An 18273-nucleotide genomic window follows, 5' to 3' on the forward strand; every position below is an offset into this window, starting at 1 on the left:
GATGCCAAGGGAAAAATCTCATGGATGCTTATTTCTCAGACAGTTCAGTGGCATGACTGAGCTCGTTTTTGTGACTCTGTGAGCCAAAATGAATGTAGTGCTCTGATGCAACTGATAAAATGATTTAAGAATAATCAAGAAGTCACTGGCTTGAGTCAGAAACTTAGGAAGGGCAAAGCTGCTGAAGTTCAAAGGGAAAGAATTGTACAGGGAGAAATTCTGGTGGCAGATGTACAATTATTTCCCTTAAGCAACTTAGCTATGTTGTCAGAAGTCAGCAGAATGTCACCAGCTGTGTTCATAACTGTGATCTGGAGCAACTGGTCAGCTGCCTCCTTTGGGTTTCTAGGAATATTCTAATTTTATTACCAAAGTCCATTAGGGGCCTAATTGATTCTCTCCACAAAAAGGTCACTGTAGGTACAGAAAATTGTGTCAGTGTGAAGATCTTGGTCTCTAACCTGACACTGGCATTTTCCTGCTCACATCTTCTGAAGGGTGGCCTCCCAGGAGGATGCTCTGAGGTCACCAAGCACACACTGACAGACACAATGTGCAGTGCTCTGCCCATTTACTCAGCAATCTATGGCTTGAACCCTGTTCCCTGCTCAGTTTGATGGGCTTCAGTCTCCCAGCCCCCAGGAGTACTCTGAGGATAAGGCAAAGCAATTGCTGTTTTGGGTGAGGGCACTGTCCTTTCTGCCCCCTTTCTGCCTTTCAGCTCTAACACCCAATATAGGAAAAATAACTTACCTTTTGATTTTTACGATCACTCCTCTTATGAGTCATTTTTTTACTTTCATCTTCATACACCAAAACAAAGTCAATTCTTCGCTGCCCATCTTTGAAGAACAAGGAGTCAGTCTTATCATCAAAATCCACCTGAAAGACAGGTGGCATGCGTTAGTATGAAGATCCTTCCTTGCTAGTTACTTACTTGCTTCCCTTCACACAGTATTTCATTGAAAATAGAAATTCAACATATATCAGCCTTGTATAACAGGAAGCCCAAAATGACAAAGTTGCACAGAGTAGAATGAAGAAAAAAAAATTATCCAGAGGAATTTGTTAGGTCTCTGTATGACATCAAATCAACAGAAGTTTGACCTAACTTTTTTCTTTAAAAATGGTACATTCGCTTTTCATAATGAGAGAAGCACTGGGATGCAACACCAGTACCAAATAATGCATTTGTCTAGTAATTTGTACACTATCATGGACATTTCATTAGATAGTTTGTCTACAAGATTGCTGTTGCCTGATGGGAGTCTCAGAATTAGTGCATTCCCATCTGTTCCCTTACCTGGAGAATTTTAAGCATCTCTGCAATTGCTAAAAAAAAAAAACAAAACAAAAAAAGCACAGTAGATTCATGCATGCTTGTACTTAAACCCACCACTTTCAAGAGAACAAAGAACATGGTCAGAGCAGAGATGAGATCTCCAAACAGATGTATATTATGTGGATTTATTTTATCTGCAACAACTCAGAAAGAAAAAACACATTGTTGTGTGCCACACATCCATCATGTTATAACAGATGCCAAAATCAAAAGTTTTAATATATCCATAAGCCATTATCCAGTCCCTGGAGGAAAGTAGGACAGATTGTCATATCCACTAATAACATCTTAATGTGCTATTTCATGCGTGAAATGATACGGACATGTTGATGACAGGGAAACCTGAATGATTGCATAATGATTTTGTAGTTTCTTAGAGTACTCTGAGGGCAATATCACACATTATCAAACCCCCCCCCCCCCCCCTTTCAGGTACAGCTGAAATGTTATCCGAATTACGCCATGTAACGTGTGCCAGCTTCTCAGGTACTTGGCCAAATCCATCCATGCTGTAAATGGAGGCAGTGCCGCTGAAGTTGACAGATACCAAAAGCCTGAAGTAGGACTCAGCATGGCATTAGGGACAGGAGCATCTCCAAAGCTGGCAAGGCTCCCACACAGAGGACTCTCACAGAACTGCAGAGGAGCTTTGGCCTCCAGCTGACTGGGCATGGTGGGTAGGCTAAGCCAGGATCAGGTCAGGCAAAATGACACAGAATAATCTCTGGCATCTGCTGTGGACATGGCAATGATCCCCAGATGTCCCATCCCTGGAATTTCCCTGTCGGTTCAGACCAAATCTCGTGATACATTCCAGGTCAGGTTTTGGAGCTCTAGGATGTCTGGTCCAAAGAAAGCCATGGAAATGTGGTTATGGTGTCAGAAACATCAGAAGTGCACCCTGAAACGGTTGTTCTTCAACTGTGAAGAACTGAGAAGAATGTCAGTCTTCATTCAGGAACACCCAAGTCTCAGGGACCACACAGTGTTTTAGAAACCACGTGTTAGTTTTTCCAAAACAAATTTTCTCTCTTTTTTTTTTTTTTTTTTTTTTCCCAAAACTTCTCCCTGTAGATTATTTTGTAACTGTTTACTGGCTGAACCAAAACAGGCGACCAAGATGTGTCTCCCAGTAATTATGACAAAATTTCCATATTTTAAATAAACTCAGGGGAGTTTAAACCCACAATTTTTTTTTTTATGTGGCATGTGCAAAGGCTAGGACCTGCTGCAAAGAGGTTCAAAAGTCTGAGCAGATTCTTGGATAGAACAGTTTTCTTTGAATGCCACCTGTGTGTTGGGATTTGTGACAAACCTGACAGCAAGCAGCTGCTGACACACATACACATATGGCCAGAATACACACATTCTGCATGTTAGTTTCACAGGTTGGGATAGGATTTAGAGACTACCTAGGCAGTCACCAAATCAACATACTGTGAATAAAGTTCTAGGGGAAAAAAAACCCATTCAATTTCCAGATGACATCACCAGACCACAATGACACTGAGTATCTCTATCAGCCAAAGCAAGTCACAGGTGTGAATTTCTGAATTCTTCAGAGATGAAGTTGGCATAGTCCTATCAAGAAACCAGAACTGGCTGTGACAAGCTTCCCTCCTGCTGAGGACTTGTCACAGGTGTAAAACACAGCCTCTCTGCTATCATTTCCAACCTCATTTAAAACATAACCATGATGATTTAATGTTGACAAGATTCCCTGTTGGGAGGAAAGGGGCACCAACAACATCCAACAGCCCCTGTTGGGACAGCCTGGGAGGTGCCTGAGCAGCAGGCACAGAGCCCAGCCTGGGACCCCAGCGATGGCTCCAACACTGGAAATGCAGAGCCCAGATCCTGTGGTAATGAATAACAGTAGGAAGGGCTGCCACTACATAAAGCATGAGGGTTTTTAATTGGGCTTTTTTTCTCTTTGGAATCTGAGAAGCATCATTATAATAACTTCTGTTTAAAGACACAGTTTAGTTGTGAAAGTCAAGTGCTTGAAAGCATAAAAGTAGTAACAGCTTTAACTTTATTTTCACTGCAGCTTTTAGCACTTTTTCTGATATGACCTGTCCTCAAGATAGTGAAGAAAGGCATGGAAAAAAGCCAACATCAAATCAAGTTTTGATAGAAGAAGATTTGATCATAATTTGTGTTTGCATAATTTCACTGAAAAATTTTCCTTTAAATGTAGTCTTTTTTAAGCTTAAAAAACCAGTGATAACTGGGTTATCAAGAATAATTTACTATATAAAAAACTATATATAAAATAGTTATAAAAAAACCTATTTATAACATAAAATCTGCCTATTAACCAGCATTTTGACTGATGAATTTACTTACATAACTGTTGTTATTCAGATGTGTGCATAACTGCTATTGTATTCATACATTTTTATCTCTCTCTTTCACACACTATACAGATATAAATTGAATACAGCTGAAAGATTAATAAATATTGGACTGCATGAATCCAGATACACAGAACTTCATACTTATGCAGCTAACTTCTTAAATGTAATCTCCATTGCTTTTAATCACAAGGGCATTTTTCAGTTGACCTTTCCATAGACACTTTATATATCAATAAAATAATAAAGAATTGACTCAATAAGCCTGAATATTTAAGAGGTCAAGACTAAGACCCACAAAAATAGATTGTTATGTAACTCATATTAAATAAATTAAATATTTCTCAATTAAAATTAAAAAGTAGAATGTAAAAGAGAAGGTAATAGCCAAGTTTCCAACAGCCACATTAACTTACATGTGTGGTATATTTTGTAATCCCTACTGGATAGCTGATAATGAAAAATCATGTATTATTCAACATAACTATCCAGGGAAAAACAGGACCGGAAACCAAAAAGATGTGGTGTACTTTGAAGTTAGCATTTCCTTTGAGACAATATTTATTTAGGGTTTTTTTAAAATAAGTAATATTATTTGACAATTTTACAAATGTTACTATCATACCAATGCACACAAGCTTGCATGCATAGACAAATTAATGGGGCTGAAATTTCAATACACAGTTTTTTTAAGTATCAGTAGCAAATTATAGCCCCAAATGATGAACAGGCCCATTGACACCTCTTCCTTTTGGAAGAAATGAACACAGGACTATTTAATGCACTATTTAATTTTTTTAGCCTTGGCATAAACACGTTTCTAAGTACTGATGGAGGCAATCAGTTGTGCGCTCTAATGTTTTAATAACATCCTAATGGACAGCCAGTTAATATTGATTAACACCACTAATAATAGTAATAATAAAAGAAATATATACAAAGATGTGAAATACTAATTATACTTAGCATACAATCTGCAGCCATTAATTACTGTCCAAGTGCTGTACAACCAACTACTTGCCTACCAGGGAACTATCAGTTAACAGAAGGAATCTGAAGGACAGGAGGACTTGGCCATGAGTAAAGTTCCTTGTAACACTGAGGTTACACTTACATGGGCCAGCCTACAGGCAGGGTGGCCACGTCCATGTGGGTGTACCTCTGTGTTTCAGTGCAGAACAGGTCAGATCAGGGGGGAGCATCAGAGGCTTTCCATTCCAGGGGAGGAGACTGGAGGAGCCCAGAAATGTGTGGAATGCAGACACCACCTCCTCAGGACCAAATGCCTTTTCCACTGCCAGCAGATGCACACGCAGGTTGTGGTTGTGGAATCCTGCTGGAGCTGGGAAGCACTGCACTGACGCAGTCACACTGAAGGTGCTGGTCATAAGCAGTCCTCTGTCATGCACTCCCCTTCCCTTACACCTTACACATCTTATCTTTCTACTCCCTGAGTTTCCTGCTCTCTGGTAATCCAGCACAAACCACCCCCAGCCAACAGCATCGGCCCTCCCAGAGCCCGGGACACAGCAGCACTTGGCAAAGCGGCAAGTGAGACAGGGAGATAAGCTTGCCCCAGCACACAAGGCTGAGGGAAATGTGATGGTTTGAAATGCCCACACCATGGAAGGTCCCCTCAGCCCCTTGACTCAGAGTTTGTCAGGAGGGAGCCTTCGGTGTGCCCCTCCAGACATATAACCAGGCTTGCTGGTATCTAAGGCGAGCTGCTGTGTCTCACTCTTAGAGCTGCTCCTGTAGTCATGGCTACATGCGATGCCTGCAGTAGATAAAGGAGAACATGCAGGAGAAGAGCTTCCTTCAGCAATTCATTCGTGTTCCAAGGAGGAAAAATGGTTACACTACCAAGAAACCTGCCTCATTTTTCCAAGCTTCTCCAGGCATGATATAGTTAAATATTCACTGGGGATAATGGTAGGATGGGCAGAACAGAGACTATCATGAAGAAAAATATGTGCACAGGAATTGCAGCTATTTATTGTTTACTATACCCTGAACAAGCACGGTATTGTAAGCTGGATTATTTTAAATAACAAGAGATTTTGCAGGAATGATTTATCTAACTGGAAAGATGAAAGAAGTGCTTTATTTTGTCTGCAAGAGCCTTTGGTGTGACTGTCAATAGTGCCAAATGTAATCATTACTGGAGGGATAAACTACTTGTCTGCAACACCACATAATTTTCAGATATGCTTCAAAATAGCTTCCTGCAGCATGCCAGTGAATAAATCAGTACTGGGAAAGAAGAGAGCAGAGCAGAGCCTGTGTAACATTGCCTCTCAGGCACCTGCAAAAAATCCTCCCACTGGGGCACAGGGACAGGCACATGGGGGATCTGCAGGTTGCATTTCAGTTGTGGGTTTTATGAAGGGGAAAATTTCAGAGTGCCTAATTAGGAGCACAGTTATGTCTCTCTGCCTGCTTCAGGAAACTTTAAAACAAGTAAATAAAAATAAACCCAATTATATTACCAGGGTATCAGGAAACGTAATAATTTATGAAAGACTCTGAGATCATCTGAAGAAAATGTTACAGAAATTAAAAGTTCTTCTGACTATCACAGCCATATAGAAAGATTTTTTTATTGCTTTAGGTTCTGAGCAACCACTAGAGACAACTTTCTGACATTAAGACCAACACAAGCATTTCTTTCTGGATTATATTGATATATATATAATATATAAGATAGTACTGGAAGATGTAAGTTTATTTGCATATTGCATAATAATGTTTGTCTGTCTCCAGAGGGCCATAAAGCTGCTGTGCCTTTAACATTTTCCTTTATTATTCATGTTTTTTAACAACAACAGAGGATTCTTTTAGTTCTCTTTATAGCAATAATGCAAATATTAGCAAGCACTTCATCAGAAGAAGGTGTTGTTGTTTTTAATTTCTTCAACACGCAAAAGAATTTTAGCAATGAAACAAACTGAAATAAACTGAGAGTAAAGACAAGGAGAGGAAATATGGGGTGTCACTACAGCCATGCATTTCTGTCAGCAGAAAGCAGCTGGTACCCAGCCAGGCATTGGGATAACTTGTCCCCTGAGCTAAGTTTGGACCTAACACCCACTTGACTTCCTGTCTGAGTGTCAGGCTGCTGCTGGCTGCAGGAGGAATTCCAGTCACTCCTGATTAGAGAGAGACCAAATGGCCTTACTTTTAAAGAAAATTAAGAAAGTGCTCACTGAAAACCTGGTTTTAAGCAACCCCCATCTTTCCTGGGATGCAAGAGCTGGGAAATTCACTCTTTTGAACTTCCCAGAAGCCTTCTTGCAGAAGAAATTGTATGAGGGGCAGCAGTAATAGAAAGTTTGAAGAAGTTACCTTCTCTCTGCAGATACCTACTCTCAAAAAAATCTTATTGTTACATGCAAATTCAAATTATCTACCTACAAAGCAGATAAGCTGCAAAATGAAACATGAGCTGGAAAAGGTTTGAACTAATGCTGTCTGTGCAGTTTTGTCTTCCTTGTACATGTTGTTAAAGATACGTGATTAAATTGTAGCATCACATGCCATATTTCTATGCTCCTTAGTAGTTATGGAATACTACTTATTATCTTCTTTATTTAATGTCTGGGGTTTTTTTTGTTTGTGGGGTTTTTTTAGGGTTTTTTAAAATTTCTTTTCTTTTCTTTTCTTTTCTTTTCTTTTCTTTTCTTTTCTTTTCTTTTCTTTTCTTTTCTTTTCTTTTCTTTTCTTTTCTTTTCTTTTCTTTTCTTTTCTTTTCTTTTCTTTTCTTTTCTTTTCTTTTCTTTTCTTTTCTTTTCTTTTCTTTTCTTTTCTTTTCTTTTTTCTTTCCTTTTCTTGTTACACCTCATCTAAATAGCACAAATGCTTAAAACAGGGATTTCCTTCTGACTATGCCTTTGGTATTCTCCTTATAGAATCTCCGTGTTGTGAAATGTGCAAATGTTGTGAAACTTAATTTTAAAAGATTCCCCAGGACAGAAAGTAACAGTATAACTCTGATTTTAATGGTCATCACATAAGGCATCTAAACATTTATGCCACAATCTGTTCACTTTCTCCTAAATTTGGAGTCAAGCTTTATACAGCAGGACAGTGACACCTTTCCAGAGAGCTCAGCAATTCTCTCTCTTCAAAGAGCCATACACTCAATTCCAGGTCCATACCTCACTCTTGCAAATGCAGACAGGGCCATGGATGTTCTCCTTGGCACTCAGGAAAAAGAAAAGCTGGCTGCAACTTTACAGGTTTTGCACAAAAATATTATAGCAGCGGTTGTCCAACTATCCAGGACCAAGCTCAGTTTTTCTAGTGGTAGGAGCCTTTCATTCCTTCTCTGCAATTTCCTGCCACATTTAAAGCTTTCTGAAGTACCACAAAAAATATCCCCACAGATTTTTGGCTTTTTGGAGATAATTGTCCTAATCATGTGCCAAATGAGGCAGGGATCTTGTGGCAAACTTGGCATATGACCCTGTGATTAGAAGAAGCACCATAAGAAGAACAGGACTGCTTCTATTAGCCAATAATTTACTTAGTTTTGGCTCCTCAGAAGAACTCGCAAAATCAAATCAAATTTCCAGAATACTTCCGGTTGGAACACATGGTCTAAGTTTAGACAAAAGGCATTTCCCTTCAGTACTTCCCTTCTATTCAACCATTTCAGGTTAGGCTTCCTCTTCAGTTTCTGTTTCTAGCTACAGTTAGCCCTAATTCATTTAGCAGAGGTTCAGCAGATCTCAGTTTTATCTTTCTGTTTCCTCCAACTGCAATATCCAGTGATCAACAAGGACTTGACACAGAAGGAGCAGTGCAGAGATGCTGCTAAAACTGAGAAGAAACTACAATTTCTTGTAAACATGAGTAACCAAAAATAAAGATTTTGACTCTCAAATTTCGATTTCAGTAGAAATAGACTAGACTGTTCAGAAAAGACTGCTCTAACCACAAGGTATATGATATTCCAGCTGTTTTGATGCTATTTCACTTCATAAAAATATATTTAAAAAGTATCAATAAACCACAAGGAGACTCTTAAGAAGGGTTTTTATAACATCCAAGTCTAGGAACCAATTGGGAAATGGAAGTTCTTCAAAAATGTTTAAACAGCTTCAAATGAACAGCTTGCTGCAAAACACAGGGTCAAGGGAGGTGAGGGTGTCCACCTCCCAGAAGGAAACTCATTTCCAGTTACTTTGGATATTGGTTTCCTGTGAGATCTGAGGCAGGGCTTCTTGAGCTAAAGACAGCAGCCTGTTAGCTGCAGAAAATCTTAGGTGAGCTGGAAACCTTGAACTTTGGACAAAGGGAACGGACATCTCTAGATCTTTCTTGTCAGTTCAGTCTGGAGTAAGGAATTTCTTGGTGTCTCCAAGCTTTCTTGGAGCTTTCTTGGGTATGTATGTTTATATGTAAGGTGTGTTCAGAGCTCTTTATTCTTGTATACACACACAGATATCCTAGACATTTGTGAACAGAATTACATAGAGGGAGGAGGTGTATGTGTATATATCAGTTTATAGTGAGTTTATATTGGTCACTTGTAATTGAGTCCAGTGCCTGTGACAGCCTGTACTTTCAGATCCGAGTCAATTACTTCAGGTACCTTTAGGGAAATGGAGATAACAGCAACTCAGATGTAATCACAAAGGTGAACTGCATGTGATGAAAATGCAAAGGAATGCCAGTCTTCTGGAGCAACTACTGGACCATTGCATTCCTACAAGAGAAAACTTCACAGGTAGTCACAGTTAAACAGTACTCACCCATTCAGGAGTATGAAGGGTTTGCTGCTCTGGCACAGTTCCGTAAGTGGGAATAATCACCCGGTTCAGTTCCAAGACTAAAATGAAACATAAAAAATGAAAATGCTTTCACATTTTTTGTGGTATGGGTTTTTTATGGGTTTATAGTTTTAATCTTTTTTTTCTATTAATGCCTTGTGGAGAAGCCAGCTCATTGCACTTATTTAATGTTTCAGAAACGGAACGATACTGTGTCGCACTTCAGTTACAATCAGCAGGTGACAAGAGAGGGAAACACCAGGATGACAAGGTAAGGCTAGGAGAACATTTTGACAGTGATGCATCCCTACAGTGATGCAAACAGCATCCCTTCACTAGTTTTTAACTAGTTATTTAGTGTTTCAGAAACTCTACGGACATTGTAGCAGAAGTTTATTTTTCAATGAATAAGGGTACCAGAAATAGCTCCAGCTGTGCAAATAACCCTGGCTCATGCTGGTTGTACTTGTTAGGCAAGAACAAATAACAGTAGCAAAGAATTCATCACAAGGCTTGGAATAGGTGTTATACAGGCTGTGCTACCCTAACATTCACTCAATAACACATAACCTAAAAACACACCTACAACTCCAGTGTGTATTGATGCCTCAGCTACTCCTCACCTGTTTCATCAAGACCTGTTAAAAACAAACAACCTGGAAACTGAATTGGTTTCCTGAGAATAAAACATAAACTAGAAATAACTTTATCAAATGTGCTACTGCATGAAGCCATTATCAAGCACACTGGGAATACTGGCTACCAAATCAAGCACTGGATAACACACAAATTCATCCTAATAAAGCTACTGGAAATAAGTTACAGAAGATCTACAATTGCTGCAAGGTATTTGCAAGGTTTTGTTTCTTCACAACTATTTTTGTGTCTTAAGGAGAAGTCAGATATCCTGAGGCTGAAGATAACATCATGAAGCTGAAGGGAGCAGGCTGCTTCCTGCCTGTGCATGGCAGGCAGATGGATCCCATCTGTTATTTTTAGATCCTTAAAGCTGAGATATATATTTTTTAAGTCTGTCCTGCACTGAAGCAGGGTCATGGATAACACAGGTTATCCTAAATGCCAGTGTTGTCTGGAAAGGCTAGCCTGAACCTACCAAAAAATATTATAATACTAAGAGAAGATCTCCAAACTCTAAAATAATTAACCTATAGTACTTTTAGTAGTAGCTCAACACCCATTAGATACAAAGCCAGGAAGGACACAACTGATATGCCTGGTTATGTTTTCATTTAGTTTAGCTTGTTTGGTTGGTTTTGGGGTTTTTTTGGATTAAAACCTTCATTGCTAAATGGCCAAATTTTCAAGACATTTAAAGAAGCTTTTCTTTTTCACTGATAATGCTCATTTATACCAGCTGAAAATATGTCAAAACACTAAGAAAAAGAGCACAAGACTACAAATCGACAGAACTCTCTCATGGCCTCCAAGCAGAAAATTCTTGTTTAAATAGTCTTTCATAGAGTTTGTTAGGGACTTAGTTGCAGGTGGTGTTCTCAGTTTCCAGATCTCTGCTCTGGTGATAGCAAATGCTCCAGGAAGAAGACAAAAGCAAGTGCATGAATCTTTTCTGAAATATTAGAGCCACAACCTAAAGGTCTGCCCAGCTGAATAAGCAAGGTCTGTGAGCTCTTAACATTAAGATCTTCAGAAAAATTTCCCAGAATTTAAAAAAAAGAGATGGAAAATGTGGACTAGTGCAGCATTCAAACATCACATGGTGAGACAATAACATGAGGACTCAGAAAACACAAGCACCTCTCATCAGCTACTGAAAAATTGCTGAACATGTCCATCGTTATGGTTTAATGGATTCAGTTTAGACTAGGGTGAGAAGAGGAAATGTATATTCTCAGTGTCAGTGTAATGGACATCTCCTTGCATTTCTTTATTCTCTGTGTGGACACAAAGATATCCAGATAAAAAGTATTTCTGAAAACCCACAGAAGTAGGAATGTTTCCACCCACATGTAATGGGCAGAGGGAATATAAGAAATATAAGCATCTTGCCTTGAAATATAAACAGTTGCTCTGAAACTCTGTATGCCATTACACAAAACATGCAGGTATGGACAGACGTGAAGACTCTCAGCCACTGAACTTCAGAGTCAGGAGTTAAAGTGGCCTTTTTGCTAAGTAACCACACCCCCATCATCAGTCCTGTCTAGAAAACCCTTCAGACAAAACTGAAGGTGGAAACCTGGCATTCACAGGAAGAGGAATTCCAATTCTCCCAAAACCTGATGGATCTGGAGCTGGTGAGAAATATCCTTGTGAAATTTGTGAGTACAATTTGCTTCTGCATCAGGGTGTCTGTCCAGAATACCTTCCTCCTGATACAGTGAATGTCATGGAAGCTTTATAATTGTGTCTATATTTAACATCTTAATACATTTGTACTTGAAATAATGCTCCAGAGAGACCCTGGCTCATTGTCCCTATGGAAGAACTTATGTAAAAGGGACCTGCCACTCTCACCTCTTATGAGACAATAGCCAAGAACTTCTCTCAAGTTAATTACAGATTAATGTTCATGTGAATGCAAAATTACAAAGCCTTGACACTACCTGAATGGGTACTTACATAAGATTTGCTGTAGCAATGGTTTGCAAGGGCAGCTGTGCCAATTTGTGCAGTGTTTATCTGGAAGAGACCATTCTAGTCTCTCAGAAATACAAAAACAGTACAGAAAAAACTCAGCTTTGCCAGAAAAATCTGCACCCACACAAGGTGCTTTTTATACCCCCCAAATCACTTAATTTATTTCTGCTACCTCCCTTCCAGCATTATCGTAAAGTCAGTTTTGAATATGGAGGAAAAAAAAAATAAAAAATTGCAGCAGAAGAGTTTGGTGTTAGACACTAAGAAAAACCTCCTAAGTGTAAGAACAGTAGGAGAGAGGGCCTGGGAAGGCAGGTGAGGTCCTGCAAGGTCTTTAACATCAGAGATGATTTAGTAGAGATGAATTAAATATCCTGGAACAATTTAGACCATGTTGAATCCAGCATCAACTTTAGGAGGCTGGCTGAGTGGAGCTTTTGAGGTCCTTCCCCAGACCCAGTTTCCTCTAAGTATGGTTGTAGTGTTCTCACAGTTATGTCTAAAGGCCACTGTGCTGAGAGTTCATATTAAAAAAAATAGTTCTGCTTACTCATATCTTCTTCAGAAATGTTATCACTCCTGTCAATATTTGAGTCACAGTACGCCAAGGCTAGATGTTTGTGTTCTATCATCCAAGTAAAGCAAAAGAGGTGCAAGTGTACAAAGAAATCTACTGGCTTTGTGCCAGCACACTCTGATTTTAATTGATAGATACATCAAATCCTGTCTTCAATCAATCCAGGCAACACATGCTTTTGTCAGAACACTTAACCTAATATCTTTCTGTTGTAGTCATAGTTCTGAGTGTCTGCTCAATGATACCAGTTGGTCTTTGATCTAGTCCTCTCAAAAGATGCTGTTGTAAAAATTTTAAGTACTGCAAATATGCATACTACTTTTCAAGAACATTTTGGTGGTATTTGAGCTGCCAATATATCAGTGGTATTTCCAGCTGCCTGGAGACTGTTCTTCAATGCAGGACACTGAACTGAGCTGTCAGAACCTCGCACCTTCTTTCAAATATGCCTGTGCAGAAGTACTAAGATGTCCATGTTAATCCAACAATACTTCTTTATAACCTATGTATATCCCATTCTTTTGACCAGGCCATGGGAGGTGAATCCTGCTGTTTATTCTACCAGTGATTTTTTTAATGAGTTTTCTCTACAGCTTTGCTTTCTCACAGGTGAGCCAAACTTCCTGACTGGATTGAATAAAGACCCAAAAAATTCCTTGACAAAATGTCCAGTCTTTTCATTAGTTAATTGATATTGACAATGGATAGTTTTGTAAGTTCAGTGATTTCTCATTCCATAATTCAAATTTAAAGACTTTAATGAACATTACTACTAGCAATCTCTATTGCTTTAGGTGAGAGGCTATGATAAACATAGAAGCTGTTCTTCCTTTTTAATCGATATAAAGAAGAATTAAATATAAAGAATTAAACCTTTCCTTGGGATCTGAATAGTGAAATAATAGAAGCTGTCCAAAGCACATGCAGCAGAGATGAAACAGGTTTTTTTTAATCTGTAATTTAAAGAGGACTGGGAACAAAAAAAAAAAAAAAAAAAAGCAGTATCCAGAACTGAAAAAAGATGTTGTCCAAAAACATTAAAAAAACCACAAAAATGTTGGATAAACTGATGTTTGAAAAGACCACTGGGCTTGGCTTTGTAACAAGGACATTGTCAAACATGCCTGAAGATGCCAATCTTCTTGTGACAAAGAAATTGTCACATGTATTTGCTATCATTGATTTCCTCTTAAATGAAAATAGTCAGAGGTGAAAAAGAGCCACAGCACTCTTGGCTTGTAAATCACCTGCATTAACCCAAGTTAATAGGCACCAAATTATTCTGAGAAGTCAAGAAGATTTTACAATGCTAAACTCATCGTACGTGGTATTTAGCAAGCCTGTGAGACATTGTTAAGGACAAGATCTAAGCCCTGACTCGGAACACGGTACCTCATGAGCAACCAAGAATGCAAAGCCGGGAAGTGACATCTGGAATCCCCAGGCTTTGCTGCTTTGCTATGGAGATCACATCTCTAATAAGAGTTTTGTGAGGGTGCTGACTGTCTCTCACAGAATTTTTAAACAGTCTAAGTCCCAAATGCTCTTCTTAAAGGGAGAAAAATAAGTTAATAGAACACTGTGCTCTCCTAGGTACAAGACCGATGTGCTCAAGAACATCTGCTCAGTCTCTCCGTGGGACCTGCCTGCAGCAGGGAGTTCCTGCTGCCCAAAGAGGGAAGTTTACAGCATGGTTACAGAAAAGGTGATGTTGCAGAGCAGAACCTGGCTGCACACAGAGCACAGCAGGTGGAAGGCAGGGCAGGAATAGGCACTTACTGAGGGACAACACTGAGTAGATGATATTTCAAACCCCCATTCAAGCTTCCTCACAGCCCTGTCCTCACATAGCCGTGCCTGAGGCAACAACATTCACTGCACACAGAAATGTGCCAACAGTATATACCCAATTAGACATGCTCAGGTCGTTTAGGCCTCAAATAGATTGCAAAGAAAATCAGTATAATAACAAAATATGTCACTGAGTGGAAAATATCAGGAAATATTTACATGAATTTTTTATCTGAATTGACACATTTCCTGCCTGATGTGTTTGACAGCACTGTCACCACATTAGACAAGCAAAAGAAGTGATTAGTAAAATGTATGTGTTCTAACAAAAATTGAAAGATCATATCATGTTTGCCACAGTGAGGCTCAAAGAACTGGATGGAGTCAGATTGTTCCCATCTGTTGGGATAAACAAGAAGATCCAAAGACTGTGATCTTTGTGTAGATGCTCATTTCTTTCCGACTAGTGGTTCTCTGGGCTATGGTATTTTGTCCATGTACATAAGAGAGAAGACATTACAAAATTATCAATGGTTTCACCTCATTTCACCAAATACTATTGGCTTGCATTTAGTAGCATCCATTCTGATAAAATCTGTGATTAGAATGTGTTTAAATCAGTTTTATTTCTTACCTGTAGACCTCACTGAAGAATGATTTGATGATTTCTTAGAAAGAAATTATTCAACAATAAATTGAAAATCATGCTACTAAACCCCATATTCTTAATTTCGGAAAAATTACATATTTGAAGAGAAACTGAATTATTTTTATATCAAACTATGCTTTATAACTTATCATTTACAGGTAATAAATCTACACAGCTGCCTTCCATGTGAAAGTCTTGTTCTCTTCTTAGGGTAACCTGCAGTCTTACAGCATGTGAGAAACATGGTGACAATCAGTAAAGTTAAAATGTAGTAATGCCAAAATGGTTTTCCAGCTGTCAACAAATTACATACTTTGTGTACTCACATAGTGCAGATCTGCAGGTACCATCAACCCAAAAACCTATTCTATGCCACATAATAAGGAAAACATTGATTTTAATTTCAGAAGCCCAAGGAAACCTAATTAGGAAGCTATAGATGCTGCTGGAGCACAAAGGAAGTGATATGGCTGTCTTGAAAGTTTATTTCTTCTTGTTTGAAAGACTGTTCTTTCCATTAACTTATCTTCTTTTACAGACTGTGCAAACAAAGAATGGGAACGTGTGGAATAACTTTAAAAAATAAATGCTTTTTCATGGCTAGCCCTAAACAGGAAAATATTCCATTGTGTATATAATAGAGGGTGTTGCAAGTCTGAGCGAGGGTAGTTCACTAAAAAAAAATAAAGTAAATGACAGGCAGTTATAAAAACAAGAAATTTGACTTTGTGGAAATGATTCTGCTGATAGCAGTGCCTAAATATTTAAGAGACACTGAATTGGAATGTTTTGGGGGCTCAGTAATTGTAAAACGGTTCTTATGTGTTCAGAACTCAATGAGGGCAAATTGCCCAAAACCCGTGGCAAAAATCCTAAAACATTTCAGTAAGAGCTGGACTAGCCCCAACCTCCGTTTCAAAAACAAAACACTGGGCTAATGATGTTTTAGTTACAATTCTGTGATTTCAGAGTAATCTGCTGAAAAGCCAAAGTTGGCTCCTGTTTCTCACTGCTGCAGTGCACGCCAGAACCAACCTGGCTTCATCCAGCGTCCACATCCAACTCTAGCTGACTGTAAATCACTGCAGAAATTCAGTTGCTAATTAGAATATTCCAAATGCTTTTTCTCAAGCTGAACAGTTCACCCACGTTCAGCTGAAATGGCTGTCAGAAAGAATTATTTTGGCTATCATCTGTCAATAGACAACTTAAACATAAACAACTCTTGGTTTTAGAATGTATTAACACGTCTACCTGCTATTACTTTAAACAATATTTGGTATGCTTTTCTGTTGTAAACTGATTGTATGCATGGTAAACACATGGCTTGCTTTGTCAAATTACAAAGTAATGGAATAAGGTGATTAAGTCCACAGGCTTCAGACTGATACTTTTCAGGCATTAATCTCAGGTTGGAATAGGGGCTTGAATAATTTTCTCTTCTCCACATATGTCTTTTTATAATCTACTAAGTAGCTTAAGTATATTAAAATAATGCAGCAAACAAGCCTTCTTAAATTTTTCAATTAAGGGCTGCTTTGGTTTAATTATATATGAAATCAGGTAGAAAACTACTGTAATGTTGACCGCCAAATGAGCCTGCTTCATGATTGATTCTGTCACACTCCTAAAATACTGAGGCATACATACATGCATATGTATTTTATTTCTTTCATTTTTAACAATAATGAAAACATTGTGATTCCTGCTGTCAAAAATGCAAGCTCTTAGTTTCTAGAGTTAAGGAATGACCTCAGTCACATTAAGAACATAAGACATAAGAGATCAGCTGGGTCACTGAATCCAGTGCCAGCTTACAGACAACTTTGACTTTTAGCTTTGTTAGAAAGCTCTGAGAGAAAAACTTATTTACTTGGAATAGTCTGTTCTAGTCTGAAAAAGGGATCAAGAAGAACAGGCTGCATTTTTTTCCTGTTGCAGTAAATAAAATCCAGGTTGCAAAGGATGAGATAGACTAATTTTAAGAACCCAAAGGACATTAGGACAGATCAGCAGAACATAGTAGGCATATAATGTTACAGATAAATTCTTGCTGATGTATTCAAAAGTGTCCAAGCAGATTGAGCATTTTTATACCAGAATATATCAGCCATTGCATATGGCCCTTAGTGACCTGAATGAATAAATTAATTTAATTAATACATACCCCAGTTTCATTACTATAGTTAATGCTTCCCTTGATTAATAAATTATTTTTAATGCAAAATATTTCATAAATACACTTTAAAAAAAGTATTCAGCACGATTAAGTCAACTAATAAATATGTATTCCTCTATGGTATATTAACTCTACTTACAAGATGCATCTATATACAAGTTCAGAGTAAATAGAAATGATCTAGAAGAATAGAAAGAAATTATTCAACAAATATAAAATCAAAGAATGTGTGCATTGAGCTATATACTTGCTGAAATTAATGTGTGTTTATGGAATTAAAGAGATGTAGTCCCCTAAAACAGGATTTGGGAGTAACAAAACATTCAGTTCCACAAGTGCAAACTGAAATCATGACTTTGCAACTGCTGGCTGATAGGAATTTCCTGCCTTGCTGTTAGGCACTGTGGGTGTATCCCAGGGGGTTGCCAGCATCTGGACTGGGTATAGCCCCTGTGGTGCCCTCAGAAATGTCATTATGCAGTAGAACACGAGGGGTTTACTGTCTTAGCTGTTTTACCAATCAACAAGAAAAGCTTCTTTCTCTCAGAAAGCCTTTAAAATAAAAATTCAGGTTACTACATATTACAACCCGTAAATTAAATCAGTAACTGCAATCATTCCTCTTTGGTTAATATGGCTCTAATGGTAGAAACTAGCTTCCAGTGTTCTTCTGAAAAAGAAATTTATAGAGAGATGTGACAAGTAAGCATATCAATAAGACTTCAAACTCAAACTCATGAACACTGAAATACACTGTCATTGCAGATCCTCATTTTAAAGACAGAAATGAAAGGACTGGATCCTGGTTTTCTGTTTCAGATATTTTTGTGACTACAGAAAAGGTACACAGTTATACCACTTGATCTAGCACAGGAGATGCTGGCAGATTTTAAGGCAAAGGAAATATTTTTTCAGTATAAACCCTGAACTGTTATTCTTTTTTCTTCAGGACCCTACCTTCTTTTGTATACAAGATGGGGCTGCA

General features: G+C 38.4%; 1 protein-coding gene across 5 annotated transcripts in view; it reads right to left on the reverse strand.

The window, feature by feature from the left end:
- LOC131573141 (anoctamin-6-like) overlaps positions 1 to 18273 on the reverse strand; it is a 67561-nt gene that overhangs the window by 32112 nt on the left and 17176 nt on the right. For all 5 annotated transcript variants that reach the window (XM_058826788.1, XM_058826787.1, XM_058826789.1 and 2 more), the window contains exons 2-3: positions 9456 to 9532; positions 754 to 882 (exon numbers count right to left, since the gene is read on the reverse strand). In XM_058826788.1, coding sequence (XP_058682771.1) covers positions 754 to 882; positions 9456 to 9532 — 206 coding nt within the window. The remainder of the gene's footprint in view (positions 1 to 753; positions 883 to 9455; positions 9533 to 18273) is intronic.

The sequence above is a fragment of the Poecile atricapillus genome, chromosome Z, assembly GCF_030490865.1.
Source record: "Poecile atricapillus isolate bPoeAtr1 chromosome Z, bPoeAtr1.hap1, whole genome shotgun sequence".
Classification (NCBI taxonomy): domain Eukaryota; kingdom Metazoa; phylum Chordata; class Aves; order Passeriformes; family Paridae; genus Poecile; species Poecile atricapillus.